Below are 17,933 nucleotides of genomic sequence, written 5' to 3' on the forward strand. Positions count from 1 at the left end.
GACTCAAGTAATCCTTTTTTTTTTTTTTAAATTCATTAAACAAATATTTATTTAATGCTCATTGTGTACTAGGAACTGTGATAGGCACTGGATGCTAGGAAATTCCAGAAATGTCTTTTTTTCTTGAATGTTACTTTTTTACCCCTGCTTTGTTTTCATTTCCATAGTTGTGCATAACAAGATGAGTATTTTACTTATATTATACTTTTCTTTGAAGATACATTTTTTTTTTACAGCTGTACTTAAAGGCAAGGAAATCTAGAAGTAACTTTGCTTTTCTTGTCCTTATTTTTCCTGCACATGTAGCATTTAGCTTTAGCTGTTTTTATACAGGTATTCTCTTTGTTCCTTAGTTTGCTTTGACATTTCCTAAAAAAGAATTTTCTATATAAAATTAAAGGAAAATCAAAATAAAGTCAAAAAATGAAATACGAAATTTTTTTATCCTCAGTTTACGGAATTTAGTTTTCTATTTTTATGTAATTAAGGTAGGTACATATTTTCTAGGTATTTTACAGATGAGTTACTTAAATCTGAACTTCTTCAGAGCTAGAATATAGATTCTTCTATAAAACCATTGCTGATTTATGCTAAAATTGAGTAAAATGTTCTCTCTGTCTCTTGCCAGTTGATTTCAGTCTTTTGCCACTGCCATTGCCCTTACCTGTGTTAGAGAAACATTCAAATCCTGAAGTTAATTTTGAAATGTGCAAACATAATTGTAAATAATATTTGAGAAGCTGATGATAATTTTTCACATATATTTTAGAAATATATGATAAATTATAAGAATATCTATGTGCAGAAACTCAAAGGGATTGGTACTTGGGCCTATAATTTATAGTACTGATAAAAATACTCTCTGTATCATCTTTCTTCTTCTGCCTATTCTATTTTTGTAGGAATAGGAGACTAGACTATTCCATATATGATTTGGGGAGGTTAGTTAAATAATTCTATGTACATGAACTTTGTTAATTTGGAACAGAAAAGCCATTTGTATGATTTTATTATAGATTTTTTTTTATGGCAGTCTTGTCCATAAGATAAATTGTTTTCTTTTTGTATGTGCTTGATTTTTACTGCCAAATTTATTTCATCCAAATACCTAATGTTTCTTCTGTCTGCCTGATTTTAAAGCTTCCATATAAATTTTGCTGTAGCTTAACAAAGCATTTTAGTTTTCTTATAGAAGCAAGTTTCCTTCCCGCCTTCTAGTTTGTCATCTTTAGCAAATAGCTCACATCATTATAATTGCAAATGTTCACAGGCACAGAGAAGAGGGGAAGGCAAAAGGCTCATGCCAGCTGAGTCCGCTTTTTTTTTTACTCAGGAAGAATAGCTTTCATAGAAGCCTAACCCTGTCTCTTTGCTTATCGGTCTTTTAAACTGGGAATCTGGGGCACATTCTGCACATCTTCCAATCTGTGTAATGTGGTGTGGGAAGTAAAACATTTTTAATTGTGCTTATTGCTACCCTGAACGAACTCATGAATCTACATTAAGCAAGAAATGTGGAGAACGTTGAATAGACAACTGACAATTTGGTGACTACTTTGGCTATCTTTGCAACAAACACATGTGAAATCAGAATTTTGTCTGGACCAAGGAACAAAACCGTTTTTAATACCAGCTTACTGCCTGTATACCAAGATATTTTGTCCTTATGAATTTGAAATTTCAAAATAAGATTTGCCTCTGTTCAACTACACCTCCCAAATTATTTTCCGTACAGGTGTACTTAATATAATTTATATACAATATATAATTTTTTTATCTACTTAATATTATTTGAAAAAAAGGCTAAATTTTTCTGACTTAGCTTTTTTTTTAAGGCAGAAAGAAATATGGGGTCAGTTGAATTGGAAAAGAAGTATTTTGCAGGACAGATACTAATGAAATCTTTTGACCAATCCCTGGGGCTCTAAGCCTGATATAAAAGTAAGAATGTGTTTTTCAATTAATATCATAAAACCAATTTCTAATCTTTGGAGCTGACATCAAAACATTATAGAACATATGTGAGAGAACCTTCTAGGTTTTTCTTAATGGAAAATAGTTGAACCTAGTAATATTTTTCAGTCCTTTTGTAATCTTTAAGGACTTTACCTTTTTTCCCTCTACTTATTTTCACTTTAATAGCCTTTTTTGTTTGTTTTGGTTTGTTGTTGTTGTTTTTTTTTTGCTTATACATGTCTATTGCCAAACACATCCAGAAAATACAGAAACTATGAAGAAGAAAATTGTCTGTTTTTGCTTTGGAGTTTTACTCTGTTGCCCAGGCTGGAGTGCAGTGGCACGCTAATGGCTACTGCAGCCTCAACTTACTGGGTTCAGGCATACGCCACCACACCCAGTTAAATTTTTGATTTATTGTAGAGACGAGGTCTCACCAAGTTGCCCAGACTGGTTTTGAACTCCTGGGCTCAGGCAGATCTCTTGCCTCTGCCTCCCAAAATACTGGGATTACAGGCATGAGCTACTACACCCGGCCCAAAAATTATCTATAACTCTACTTCTCAAAAGTAACCATAATTACTGAATTAGTAAATTTTGGACAGTGACAAACTTAAAAGCACATTCTTGATCCCCTTTTTCCACCCTTTTCTCTGGAATTAATCAATCCATGTGAGCATGGTTTGTCTGAAGTCAGAAGTTCTATAGAGACCTTTGGGCAGAGATTGCCTTTGGGCTTCTGAGGGTGGGACAGAGCAAACTTATTTTTTATTTTTTAAATTTTCGTCTTTTTTTTTTTTTTGAGTTGGAGTTTCACTCTGTCATCCAGGCAGGAGTGCAGTGGCGCAATCGTGGTTCACTGGGCTCAGGCGATCCTTCTACCTGGGCTCAGGCGATCCTTCTACCTCAGCCTCCCGAGTTACTGGGACTACAGGCACAGGCCACCATGCTGACCTAATTTTTTGATTTTCAAAATCATGGACATGTACTACTTTGATAGTTCTTTCTTTTTTTCTTTCTTTTTGAGTTGGAGTCTCACTCTGTCGCCCAGGCTGGAGTATAGTGGCATGCTCATGACTACCGCAGCCTTGACCCGCTGGGCTCAGGTGATCTGCCTCAGACTTCCAAGTAGCTGGAACTTCAGGCACACGCCACCATGCCTGGCTAATTTTCTGATTTATTGTAGAGATGAAGTCTTGCCAAGTTGCCCAGGCTGGTCTTGAACCTATGAACTCAGGCAGTCCTCTCACCTTGGCCTCTCGAAGTGCTGGGATTATAGGCAAGAGCCACTGCGCCCGGCCCAGTTCTTTTTTAAAATAGAGATGGAGGTCTCACTATATTGCCCAGGCTGGACTTGAGTTCTTGGGCTCAACAATCCTCCTGTCTCAGCCTCCAGAAGTTCTGGGATTATAGACATGAGCCACCACACCCAGCTTCTTTTTATTTAAATGGTAAAAAACTTCCTGAACTTGTGAGGTCTGTTTGTAAATACTTGAATCTGGATTGAAAGAGAATCCTGAGTCCTAGGCTATTTAACTTCCTGAAATCCAAAGATAAATGAAAATTAGAAGCTAGAAAAAAGTAGCAGTATCTCAATTATTGAGAGAAAATACTATATACTCCACAAACTTTTGGGACAAAAGAAATAATTTTCACATATTTGAAGACCCAGTATACCTCCATATACCTTATCTGAGGAAAATACTGGATGGATTTCTCTTGCCTAATGAAAGTTCAATAACAAATCTCCAGATAGGGGAGGATGGTATAGAAATAGTGATAAGTAGTTAATATTGTAGTATGAGAAATGAAAAACATGTCAATGGAGTAGGAAGAGAACGAAGAGCAAATTTGTAATTTGTAATTGGTCTTAAGTAAAGATTCTTTTCAAACCAGAGATGAAAGGGAAATGTTAGAAGTAACGAGACAGAAATCATCAGTCACCACATCTTCTTAAATATAAGATAAAGTTGGGGTCCCCCCCCAAAAGAATTATCTCATAGTAAAGACAGTTGCATTACAAAGTCTTTCATGTTATGTGATGTTTTTTCAAGTCTGTTATAGGCCAAATGTTCCTAATCCAAAAATTTGAAATCTGAAATGCTTCTGGTCCCAGACATTTCAAGAAAGGGTTACTCAGTCTATATTTTGAACAAGAGTACTATTTAAGAAAGAAATGTTAACCTGAACTTCAGTCAGTGCTGATGTCAGAAAGCTCATAGACACCACCTGGCAGATTTTTCTTTTTAAAAAAGTAATAGACCGGGCTTGGTGGCTCAGCCTGTAATCCCAGCGCTTTGGGAGGCCAAGGTGAGTGGATTGCCTGAGCCCGTGAGTTCGAGACCTCATCTCTACAATAAATCAAAAATTAGCCGGGTGTGGTAGCGCGTGCCTGTAGTTCCAGCTACTTGGAAGGCTGAGGCAGAAGGATCGCCAGAGCCCAGCAGTTCAAGGCTGCAATGGGCGGGAGCAGCCACTGCACTCCAGTCTGGGTGACAGAGTGAGACTCCAACTCAAAAAAAAAAAAAAAAAAAAGAAAGTAATAATATTTAACAGATTCAGAATTACTCTGGAGGTTATGACCTTTTAGTTCTAAGAGTAACATAACTTTACTAGCTGTCTTTAAGAAGTGGTAAAGTGAGTGGTTCAGTTGTGGAGATCATGAATGTCTATTTGCCATAGAAGGAATAGAAAAGCTTAACAATTCTTGTGTTTTGCAAATGGTTACAGGTGGTTTTAGATAAAATTTCTGGTGACATCATACACTGACTCAAAAATACTGATTTTCAAACAAAATGTTTTTATCTGAAAAGCTGTCAGATGATTCAAGCAATAACTATGGTGGTGATGACACATGTTTAAGATGCATGTGAATAATTTGAATTTTTGGATGTAAAATGGAGAATCATTATATTCAGGTTACTTTTGGGGGACATATTTGATAGTCTTTTTTTTGGTCAAGTCTCACTCTGTCGCCCAGGCTGGAATACAGTGGCATGCTCATGGCCACCACAGCCTCAACCTACTGGTCTCAGGCATTCCTTCTGCTCAGCCTTCCAGGTAACTGGAACCATAGGTGTGGACCACCGTGCCCAGCTAATTTCTTGATTGATTGTAGAGATGAGGTTTTGCCAAGTTGCCCTGGCTGATCTCAATCTCCTGGGCTCAGGCACTCCTCTCATCTCTTCCCCAGGTGCTAGGATTATAGACATTAGCCACTGTGCCTGGCTTAATAGCCTATTTTAAAAATATACATTTGGAAGAATAGAAAAGTACAATTGTTACAAAGTTCTCATCTTGGTGGGTGGAATAGGAGTAGGCATCATTGTTTGATGTTCAAATATCAGCACTAGAGATGGGTATATAATGACTTGTATAATGGAAAAGTGTGATAGAACTTCCACACTAGGGTAGTTGAATAGAGGCAAGAATTATTGGAAACTTGACCAAGCTAGATATAAGCAAAGAAAGCCGAGGAAATAACTGAGTATGAGAAATGAAAAACAGCCAAGTAATGATAATGAAAAATCAGATGAAAAGATTGAAACCAAATGTGATTACCATCACCATACATATAAATTGACTCAGTTCCTTTACCTAAAGATAACAGTTGCCAGGAGAGTTAAAAAAGAAACACTGGCAATATATTTGTTCAAAAGAAACATCCAAAACAATAAAATTAACAGGATGAATTTAACATAAAAATCATTAGTTGATACAAAAGGAATATTGATAATAGAATATATAATTTCAAAAAAAGATCATAAACCTGTGTGTAACAGATAAGATCGGAGCCCACATGTATAGGCAGTGCATCCTAAAAATACAAAAAGTTGATAAAAAGATAATTGATACACTGTTGAGTCCCTCTAAGATGTGGTTAGTTCAGAACATATAGAGGTTATCAAGGAATTAGGTGCTTTCCATCAGTCTCCTTTGTATCCTTGGTGTGCTGGTCTTTTCTTTGACTAGCTCTCCAGTGGTCTTAAGATTGCTGCCATGGTTTGAGGTATCAGCTTCAGCTTCTACATTTTTTAGTAGTAGAAAGACTCTCTTCCCAAGCACCATTTTTTAATGTTTAAAGACAGGGAATCTTTCTCATAAACCATTTAGCAGACCTACCCTTGACTCTTATTAGCCAGAGCGAGGTCATTTGGTGAACTTGGAATCAGTCACTGACAAGGGGAATGGCATCTCACTGTGACTGGCTTAAATTTATCATGATTTACTCTTCAGTCTTATAAGAAAAGTGGTCAGCAAAATCAGAGCTCCACCACCAATCCAGAGGGAAGAAAGGCTGTCAGTTAGGGAGCCAACAGTGTCTGCTATATGTCACAGTGATTTCCTCCCTGATGTAAAATTAAAACCATACTGGATTGACAAATATTAAAAAAAAAAAAATAGAAAGCTCAAGTGACTAAAATCAAAAATGAAGCTCAGGACATAACTACCAACCTTCTAAAAATAAGGATTTTAAGAGAATCCTGTGAACAGTTGTATACCAACAAATTAGATAACATAGGTAAAATGGACACATTTCCTAGAAATGTACAAATTAACTAATGCCCCAAGAAGAAATGGAAAACCTTATCAGACCTTTAAACAAGTAAAAAAAATTGAAACTATAATCAAAAACCTTCCAACAAAGAAAAGTCTTCCAGGATCGGAAGACTTCACTAGTGAATTCTACCAAACATTTAAGGAATTAGCACTAGTCCTTCTCACTTTTCCAGGAAATTGAAGAGATATGAATACTTCCTAACTCGTTTTAAGAAGCCAGCATTACCCTGATGCCAAAGCTTGAAAAAGATATCACAGAAAAGACAATTACAAACCAATATCTCCTATGAATATAGGTGCAAAAATCCTCAAAAAAATACTAGTAAATCAAATTCAATACAGTATCAATGGAATTTTATACTATGACCAAGTGAGATTTATCCCAGGAATGCCAGGGTGGTTCAATATAAGAATAGCAATTATGCTGGGCGCAGTGGCTCACGCCTGTAATCCCGACACGTTTGGAAGCCGAGGTGAGAGGATTGCCTGATCCCACGGGTTCAAGACCAGCCTGGGCAATTTGGTGAGACCTCATCTCTGCAATAAATCAAAAAGTAGCCCAGTGTGGTGGCACGCGCCTCAGTTCCAGCTACTTGGAAGGCTGAGGTGGAAGAATCACCTGAGCTCAGCCAGTTGAGGCTGCAGTGGCCATGAATGTGCCACTGCATTCCAGCCTGGGCAACAGAGTAAGAAAAAAAGAGAATAGCAATCAGTGTAACACACCCCATGTACCATGTTAATAGAACGGGGGGGCGGGGCGGGGGGAAACCACAGTTATCTCAGTTGACACAAAAGACATTTGACAAAATTCACCATTTCATGATTTTAAAAATTTGGAAAACTAGGAATAGTAAGGACTATCAATACAACATATTAAAGAGTATATATGAAAAATCCACAGTTAATATCATACTCTGGTTAAAGACTAGAAGCTCTCCCCATAGGGTCAGGAACAAGACAAAGATGCCTGCTGTCACTACTGGTAGTCAGTGTTGTACTGGAATTTTTAGCCAAAGAAATTGAACAAGAAAAACAAAAGGCATTTGTATTGGAAAGGAAGAAGTAAAACTACTTAACAGGTTAATTGGTCTTCATCAAAATAAAAACTTTTGTTCATCATGCTGGGCACAGTAACTCACATGTGTAATTCCTGCATTTTGAGAGGCCAAGGCAAGAGGGTTACTTGAGCCAAGAAGTTTGAGAACATCCTAGACAACATGGTGAGACCTTATCTCTATAAAAATTCAAAAAATTAGCCAGGCATGGTGGCACGTGCCTGTAGTCCCAACTACTTGGGAGGCTGAGGCTGAAGGATTGCCTGAGCCCAGGCGGCCAAGGCCGCAATGAGCCATGATCATGCCACTGCACTCCAGCCTGGGTGACAGAATGAGATTCCAACTCAACAAAAAACCAAAAATAAAAACCTTTTGTGTGTCAAAGGCCATTATCAAGAAAGTAAAAATATAACCTATGGAATGGGAGAAAATATTTGCAAATCAAATCACATAAGGGTCTAGTATCTACCAAGAACTATAACTCAACAGCAAATAACACAATTAAAAACTGGGTGCTGCTTTGTGTGAGTGTCTCTTGGTGGTGCTGGTTCAGGCCCTTCTGTGCACCATGTCATCATGCTTTGGAAAATTGAGGAAATGAAAGACTTTCTGTTCATAGCCCATGAAAGGATTCCAAATCTGTCAAGATCAAGAAAAACAAGGATAATGTGAAGTTTAAAGCTCAATGCAGCAGGTGCTACCATCATAACTTGGTCATCACAGACAAAGAGAAGGCAGAGAAACTGAAGCAGCCTCCGCTCTATGGTCTGGCGATGAATGAGTTGAAATGAACCAGACATGCTGATTTGAACTATATTAAAATTTTAAAAAATATTTTAAAATAAAAATATGGGCAAAGAACTTGAATAGACACTTTTCCAAAGAAGATACATAAATGGCCAATAAGCACATGAAAAGATGTTCAGTATCATTAGTCATTAGGGAAATGCAAACCAAGCATAATGAGATACCACTTCATACCTACCAGGATGAGTACAGTTAACAAAACAAAACAACAGAAAATAGGTATTGGCAAGGATGAGAAGAAATTGGGAACCTTGTGCACAGTTGGTGGGAATGTAATATGGTGCAGTTGCTGTGGAGTGCAGTTTGGCGGTTTTTCAAAAAACTAAACATAGAATTACCATATGACCTAGCAATTTCACTCCAAGGTATATACCTAAAGGAATTGATAACAGGGAATCAAAGATATTTGTATGCCAGTGTTCACAGCAGAAGTGCTCACAAGAGTCAAAAAATGGAAACAATCTAAAGTATTCTTCAACAGATAAATAGATAAACAAAATGTGACATATACATATAATTTTGTTTGTATATACATACATGCATTGAGTTCAGCCAGTTTTGAGATTCTGTAGCATAGATGAACTCAAAAGTTTTATCCTAAGTGAAATAAGTTGGGCACAAAAGAATAAATCTTATTTGAAATATCTAGAATAGGCAAACTTATAGAGACAGAAAACAAATTAAAGGTTACCAGGGATTGGGGGGTAAGGAGGAATGGGAAGCTATCGCTTAATGTTTACAGAACTTTTATCTGGGGTGATAAAAATGTTTTGGAAGCCGGGCTCGGTGGCTCAGCCTGTAATCCTGCGCCTTTGGGAGGCTGAGGTGAGTGGATTGCCTGAGCCCACAGGTTCAAGACCCGCCTGGGCAACTTGGCGAGACCTCATCTCTACAATAAATCAAAATAGCCGGGCGTGGTAGCGCGCGCCTGTAGTTCCAGCTACTCAGAAGGCTGAGGTGGAAGGATCGCCGGAGCCCAGCAGGAGAGGCTGCGGTGGCTGGGAGCAGCCACTGCACTCCGGTCTGAGCGACAGAGTGAGACCCCAACTCAAAAAAAAAAAAAAAAATGTTTTGGAAGTGGATGATGGTAATGGTTGTACGACTTGGTGAATGTAATTAGTGCCATTGAACTGTACACTTAGGAATGGTTAATATAAATTAGCTACAGTAGTTCCAGCTACTTGGAAGGCTGAGGTGGAAGGATGGCTGGAGCCCAGCAGGTTGAGGCTGCGGTGGCCGGGAGTGTGCCACTGCCCTCCAGCCTGGGTGACAGAGTAGACTCCAACTCAAAAAAAAAAAAAAAAAGAAAAAAGAAAGAAAGAAATGGTTAATATAGTACATTAGTACATTATATATGTATTCCACTATAATAAAAAATGAAATTAAAAAATCCATACCAGTTTTCATTATCCAACCCTCCTCTTTCAAGTTATCATTTATTTCCAAAAAATTTAAACTAGTTTCTAGAAAAAGATACTTATAAGGAGGAGAGAAATTGTTTTTCTTCAGGTTTGCTTTCAGTGTATTTTATTTTTGTCGTGTCTGGCTGATGAAGATCTAATTAGCTATCTTGATCAATCTTAAGGTATATCTTCATAAACTACTTCTAAATTTGTTTATTTTTCATTATAGATAATGAAAAGTGTAACCAATTAAATAGTAATTGCTTTTGACAATAGCTTGATCAGGTAGACATGATTTCATGTGAAAGGTAAAATACTATGCTTACGTGGTTGCAACACATTTGGAGAACTTTGAGAACCTGTCTTTTTCTTAGGCTGAGTGTTGAGACCATAAGTTGGACCAGAAGTTCCTTGAATGCTGCATACTGCTTAGTGTCAGGCACATGGACACACAGACCCTAAATAGTTGCCATATGTTTAATTTGCCCTTTTGTTTAAACAGACATTCAGCAGGGACTGGAGAAAATACCATGCTGTGCCTTTCTGACATAAAATGTTTAGTTTGCCACCTCATCATGTGCCAGTTACTAAATAATCTCCGGAAATTATTTTAAAAGAATACACAATAAAGGTCGTTGGAAAGGCATTTCTTTGCACTGTGGAAATGAGAAGTAAGCACTGTTCTTTTCATTTTCTGAATTTACAGCCTGTGTCTAGGTTTCTCCATTTTCTCATTCAACTGTTTGGCTAACCGTCAAATCTGTATTTCAAATACAAATCCTTTTTTTCTCAAGAATTTTTTTTCCCCTAGACTGTTATAATATCTTATATCCTGGTTGCTTTGCTTCCACTCATGGCTTTACTGTAATCCATTCTCCACCTGCAGCTAGAGCATTCTTTCTAGAGTTGCATTGTCCTATATGGTAGCCATTAACCACGTAACTATTTAAAGTTTCAATCATGATCGGGCTGGGTAGCTCAACCTGTAATCCCAGCACTTTGGGAGGCCGAGGTGAGTGGATTGCCTGAGCTCGCAGGTTTGAGACAAGCCCAGGCAACTTGGTAATACCTCATCTCTACAATTAAAAAAAAATAATTAGCAGGTCGTGGTAGTGTGTGGCTGTAGTTCTTCTGGCTACTTAGAAGGCAGAGGCAGAAGGATCACTGGAGCCCAGCAGGTCGATGCTGGGGTGGCCGTGAGTGTGCCACTGCCAACCTGGACAAGAGTTAAACTCCAATTCAGAAAAAAATAATAATAAAGTTTCAGTAACACTAGGCACATTTCTTTTCTTTCTTTTTTTTTTTTGAGTCAGAGTCTCACTCTGTTGCCCAGGCTGAAGTACAGTGGCACACTCATTGCTACCGCAGCCTCAACCTGCTGGGTTTAGGTGATCCTTCCGCCTCTGCCTTCCAAGTAGGTGGAACCACAGGTATGCACCACCATGCCCAGCTAATTTTTAAATTTATTGTAGAGACAAGGTCTTACCAAGTTGCCCAGGTTGGTCTCAAATCCCTGAGGTCAAGCAGTCCTCTCACCTCTACCTCCCACAGTGCTGGGATTACAGGTATGAGCTACCATGCCCGGCTCACTAGGCTCGCTATCACTCAGTAGCTACTTGTGGCTAGTGACTACCAAATTGTGCAGCACAAATATAGAGCATTTCTTTTTCTTTTTTCTTTTATTTTTTGAGCCAGGATCTCACTCTGTTGCCCACATTGGAGTGCAGTGACACGACCACAGCTCACTATAGGCTTGACCATCTGAACTCAGGCAATCCTTCCACCTCAGCCTCCTGAGTGCTGCGACTATAGGCATGCACCGCCACAGCCAGCTTATTTTTGTATTTTTTTTTTTTTTTGTAGAGACGGAGTCTCAGTGTGTTCCACAGACTGGTCCCGAACTCCTGGGCTCAAGCAATCCTCCTGCCTAGGCCTCCCAAAGTTCTGGTATTACAGACGTGAGCCACCACTCCCAGCCAATATAACATTTCAGGAAATTATGTTAGATAGCATTGTTTTATAACTTAAAGCAAATCACGTCCTTACTGTTATAACTAAACTTCTTTCCATGGCTGGCAAGGCCCTACAGAATCTTGCTTCTCTCTCCCTTCTCATTTCTTTTTACATAATCCTTTATTCACTGTACTCCAGATATATTGGCCTTTTCTGTTCATTGACTATGCCAGATTTCCTCCGCTCCTGTATCCCCCCACCCCTGCTTTACCACAGGGCCTTTGTACTTGCTATTCCTTCTGTTTGGATTATGCTTCCCTCCTAGATCTTCATTTAACTGCATTGTCATCATTTAGGTGTCAACTTAAATGTTACCTCTTCAAGAGAATTCTTCCCTTTCTTCCCCAAGCACCTCCTTTAAGAAACTTTTGATCATATTACCCTATTTGTATCATCTTCATGGCATTTATCCTTAATTAAAATTCTTGTATGTTTATCTGCCTACCTTAAAACTCTTCTCCCCACTCTTATGTAAGGTTCTTATGGTCATGGACTCTTTCTTGTTCACCACTACATAGATCCTGACTGGCACATAATATGTTCTCAGTCAGTACTTGACTATGAGAATCTATCAAACATTATCATCTGAACTACTTTCTTTTTATTCTAATTTATTCTGAGATTTCAGTTCCATTTTCCTGTGTATGGCTTGTTTTCCATTTTGATGAAGGTCATTGCAAACTACTACTTGGTCATCAGATCAGCAGTTTGACAGTCAAGTTACATTGTCTCTTTATTAATACACTTAAGTTAGCATGAAAAGTTGTCTGTATATTAAAATATGTCACTTTTCTACTTACCTATTTCTGCTTGAAAACATAAATCCAATTAACCCATCATTCTAGAGTAGTCTGATAAATTATTACATTAATTTCAGTTTTAAGTTGGAAATTGGTATTATGGAAGATACTCCAGGATTTTGGATGTTATTTTGTCCAAGGGTTTTCTTTTCTGAAAGCAGTGACTAGTCCTGGTTCTTTTGAAGTTATCGCTCATTTTCCCTGACTGTGCAAAGGAATGATAGAAATTCGAAGACTGTTTGAATTTTTCTCATTTTTGTGTTATTAATCTGTTAATATTTTTGGTTTAGATAGAAAAAATAAATTTTATATATCTACTGATTTTATGCTACCGAAGAATACTCCTCAGCCTCTCCATACATGGTTTTCTTCTAAATAGCTTTTATATTTGTTCCTTCTCAGGGTGATCTAATGCATTGTCTACACATGCATAGAATTAAATAGTCAGCATGGTTTGCACAGACACTTTATGTAAAAAACGCTGTATTTTCTACTATAGAAGATAGAGATTATAAAAAATGATTGACACTACTGCTGTTTTCAGTGAGCTTATCTTATTGGAAAGATAAGCAAAAATGAACATTTAGGAAGCATGATGAAATCAGTGATAACTGATTGTTACACAAAATATGCTAAAAATAAGAATAGAAGGTAATGGTAGATATTTCATGTTGATTTTATTTTTTTCACTATTTTCTAAGTGTCTTATATTGAAGGTATATTTCTTGTGGATTTGGAACAAAGAGTAAATATTATGTTTTTAGATGCAGCACATGCTAAGTTCACAAAGTAGTCAAAATATTTAGAATAAGGAATCAAAAATGGCTAAGGTTAATCATGGAAAGCTTTCTGGGAAGAGCATGTAGTTCTTTATGTACATTAGTTAACCCCAGTTTGGGCCTGTTATTTTTTGATGTGGCCTCATTTCTTTTTTTTTGAGTTGAGGTCTCACTCGGTCGCCCAGGCTGGAGTGCAGTGGCAAACTCACGGCCACCCCAGCATTAACATGCTGGGCTTCAGTGATCTTTCTGCCTCAGCCTTCCAAGTAGCCAGAACTACAGGGTGTGTACTACCACGCCTGGCTAATTTTTGATTTATTGTAGAGACAAGGTCTCCCCAAGTTGCCCAGGCTGATCCTGAACCCGCAGGCTCAGGCAATCCACTTGCCTTGGCCTCCCAAAGTGCTGGAATTACAAGCTGAGCCACTGAGTCAGGCTCTCATTTCTTTAATTTAGTTACCTTAAGTCATTTAGGTGATCGATAAGAGGTCATCAGGCCCACCATGCTGGAAATCTCAAAAATAGAGGAGTGTTATTTGTGTTTTGTAGGTTGCTTCATGTGCGAAATGGAAACTGCAAGTATCATTTGGGTGAAGAAACATTTAAGTTAGCGCAGACATATATGGATAAACTATCAAAACATGGCCAGCAAGCAAACAAAGCTGCACTCTATGGAGAACTGTGTGCACTCCTCTTTGCAAAAAGTCACTATGATGAGGTAAGTGTTTTGAGATACATTTCATTGTGACTAGTAAGTACCTATAAAACAGGATAAATCAAATAGTCTTCTCTTGTTTTTCTTATAGTTCTCATTTTTGCATATTAGGTTTATTTAAAGCGGCACACATTTGTAATGGAATTTTAAAAATCAGACGAAAGGATTTTTTTGTGACATGCATTTTAAATATATACGTGTACAATTTAGAGCCAGTTTTGTTTTTTGTTTTTCTTTTTTTAATTTGACCAAATGTGTGGATGTTTCGATGGGTTTGTTCTGTTAATTGAACATTTTATGGGTGCTTTTTATTTGATCTATACCTCTGGATGAACTCTTACAGTTTGAAGGCATTCCTTTCAATGGGAAGCCAGATTTTATTTATACCTTTTTGCATCGCCTTGCTCCTTCCTCTGCCTTATTAAAAAGATAACTTTATTTCCGACTTTATACTATTCAATTAATGCTTCAGGGCTGATCAGCATGTAGTTGAGAGATGATCTAGGTGTGCTTAGCTCCTTTGCTTGCTTGCTTTATTTATGGAAGAATATCATAATTGCTTCATGCTATATGATAGCTGTCATTTAGCTTTCAAGTTTTAAAATTATTCCTATCTTGATTTTTGCCTAATCAGTATAAATGTATATATTCCGTATTTAGGGAAAAATTACAATTATAAGTGAAACCAGAAAATTCTAGAATAACTAAAGTGACATTTGTACAACCCAGATGCTAGGATTATCCTCTTTATACTGTCTGCATAAGAATGTATCAAGGCCAGGTGTAGTGGCTTACGTATGTAGTCCAAGCTACTAAGAAAGTGAGGCAGAGAATTGCTTGAGCCCAGAAGTTCAAGTCTATAATGCATTATGATCATGTTACCGTACTCCAGTCCTCATTTCTTAAAAAAAAAAAATGCGTCAGGCCAGGTGGGTTGAATCATGCAGTAGAATCACTTGAGCCCAGGAGTTCGAGACTGACCTAGGCAATATAGTGAGACCTTCTCTCTACAAAAAAATTTTAAAAACCAGCCAGGTATGGTGCCACACACCTGTAGTCCCAGCTACTTGGGAGGCTGAGGCAGGAAGAGTGCCTGAGCCCAGGAGGTCAGGTCTTTCTGTAACATAGAGTGATTTATATTTGCCATTCTTTATTTCCTTCTCAGCTTCAGGACCACCTTTAAGTGTCCAAAACCAATAATGTACTCAGTAGAACAAAATTGTCTTTTACTTAACCAGTTTGCACTTTCTTTACTAGGCTCCTATAACTTAAATGACAGTTATTTTCTTTTTACATTTAGATTAAGGGGTTTATACTATGCCTTATTCATGGTTTTTGCAACTCTCAGCACATTCATGAGGAATGTTGAAGTCTTAGATACTTTTGACAGTTTATTCTTTTAATGAGAAGTAAATGAACTTTTCATTGATATCTACAAAAAAATACACAAATTTTGAGGACATAGTTTAATGAATTATTTTGTATTCGTCAAGATAGGCTGGGCTGTGCTGAAGTAATATCAACCCCAGAATAGTAGTGGCTTGGAACAATAAGAGTTTCTTACTCGTGCTATGTCCCTATCTTGGGATGACTTTTGCTGTACATAACATTATATCTACACTTTGATCAAGACCCAGTGTAGTTTTGGGTCTATCTGGAGCATCACTAGCCTTGATACATAGGTGAAAACTTCATGGGGAAGTACTGCTGGCTTTTAGAAACTTCTCCTAGAAATGGCTTGTTTCACTTCACATATTTTAACTGGCCAAAAGAAATCACATAGCCACACTTGTCTTTTTTTTTTTTTGAGTTGGAGTCTCACTCTGTCACCCAGACTGGAGTGCAGTGGCCGCTCCCGGCCACCGCAGCCTCGACCTGCTGGGCTCCGGCGATCCTTCCGCCTCAGCCTTCCAAGTAGCTGGAACTACAGACGTGTGCTACCACACCCGGCTCATTTTGATTTATTGTAGAGATGAGGTCTCACCAAGTTGCCCAGGCGGGCTCAGGCAATCCACTCACCTCAGCCTACCAGAGGCGTGGGATTACAGGCTGAGCCACTGAGCCTGGCTGCCACACTTGTCTTTAACGTAGGAGAAAAGTATGTCCTTCCCAAAGAGGAGACGGGGCGGGATGGTAAATATTTTAAAATAGTGTTACGGGTCTACCACAATGCTAAGAATTTTACCGTATTTATTTGGAACAAAATTAGCTTTTTTAGTATCTTACAAGCACAAACCAGGTTTTTTGGCCTAAATGTGAGTCAAATAAGTAACTTTTATTTCATTTTTGCATTAACATTTCTTCTGAATAGCAGTATCTTCCAAGTGAAATGGAAGAGAAGAAAACTTGCAGAAAAGAATACATATTTACTTTCTAATATTTTCTAATGTGTTCTGCCCTGTTCCTTGTGATACCTTCATAATATTGTTTTGTTCATAACAGTTATCACTATCCAAGATAATTTATTTTGCTTATTTATTTTCATTCTCCCCCTAAGCACAAGGAAAGAAAGGACATTTTTTGTTTTGTTTCCCACTACATACATAGATACCAGCACATTACCTGCTATTTAACCTCTCTGCGCCTCAGTTTCTCATAGTAATAATACATATCTCATAGGGCTTTGTGTCAATGAAATGTGTTAATGCACATAAATCACTTAAAACAGTAGCTGGCACAAAGTAAACACTCAGTTAGACAAGTAATTCATATATAAAATAATAAACGTTACAGTAGGACATAAAGTATAGAAAAATATGGGAAATCTAGTCTAGGGCTGAAAACTAAATGATAAATTAGGTGAATTAAGGGATTGTAGGAAGGGGAAATGTATTCTAAGGCAGAAGGAACACTGTGTGCAAAGGCTTCTGGGCAAGCGAGAACATGCTTTTGATTTCCTGAATATAGGTCATGTATCTACCAGGTCGGCTTCACACAAGCTATAGAGATCAAGAATAAAAATAATGTAACAAGTTTATGCTTTCAAGAAAGTGTAGCCTAAGAACATTTTACATGTAAATACTTTGTGTGTGTACATAAGCACTTGACAGCTTGCAGAAAAAATTTGCAGTCATTTTGTTAAATGTTGTCAATTTTGATTTATCACAGTTCTTTCTCTTTCATAAATACTTGCTTTTTTAGGCATACAAATGGTGCATTGAAGCGATGAAAGAAATCACAGCAGGCTTACCAGTCAAAGTTGTGGTGGATGTTTTAAGACAAGCTTCTAAGGTGACTAGAATGCTGAAGTTATTAAATGAATAATAAGATTTATCAGCATTAAATTTGTTTTAATTAGTCTGTTTATCATACTAATTGTTATATACTCCATGGACATAGATCTATTTTTAAGTGTTCTGTGCTCATTTGTAGAAATCAAACTATCCCATATACACTTTAGCTAATTTTCCTTTACCAGGAAAACCTGTGAAATAATTAGTTTTGGTAATTGTTTTAGCTCACTGAAAGAACAGATCATAGTAGTATTTGGATGCTATTCTGACTTGAATTTGTTTTTGTTTTTCTTAAATATTTATGGCAACCTGAATTCCTTATGCCAAAATTGTGTGAACTTTGGTCACTTTTCTCCTAAAGTATAGCCTAGTATCAAATTTTTTTTGTCATAATATTGCAGTCTCACGGCAAGGCAGCTTGCTATACTTTACAAGCTAGGCAATCTTTATTTAATTTTTCTCTAGTTTTTTTCTTACTCTAAATAAATGCATTGACTCTTTGAGATCTTTTAGTAGTATTTAAAAACTGCTTTTTTGGGGCAGTGAAGACTTAAAGCATTAATGAACTTTTCAGATATACTGTTTCTTTTTTTTTTTTTTTTTTTTTTTTTT

At 37.4% G+C, this 17,933-nt stretch overlaps 1 protein-coding gene and 1 pseudogene across 1 annotated transcript in view; both read left to right on the plus strand.

Moving 5' to 3' along the window:
* APPBP2 (amyloid beta precursor protein binding protein 2) overlaps window positions 1-17,933 on the plus strand; it is a 69,203-nt gene that overhangs the window by 34,223 nt on the left and 17,047 nt on the right. Inside the window, exons 5-6 of the mRNA XM_008048887.2 lie at window positions 13,923-14,091; window positions 17,230-17,319. Of these exons, the coding sequence (XP_008047078.1) occupies window positions 13,923-14,091; window positions 17,230-17,319 (259 nt within the window). The remainder of the gene's footprint in view (window positions 1-13,922; window positions 14,092-17,229; window positions 17,320-17,933) is intronic.
* LOC103250302 lies at window positions 8,148-8,362 on the plus strand (annotated as a pseudogene).

This window comes from Carlito syrichta, unplaced genomic scaffold (assembly GCF_000164805.1).
Source record: "Carlito syrichta isolate Samal-C Ts95f unplaced genomic scaffold, Tarsius_syrichta-2.0.1 Scaffold128086, whole genome shotgun sequence".
Lineage (NCBI taxonomy): Eukaryota > Metazoa > Chordata > Mammalia > Primates > Tarsiidae > Carlito > Carlito syrichta.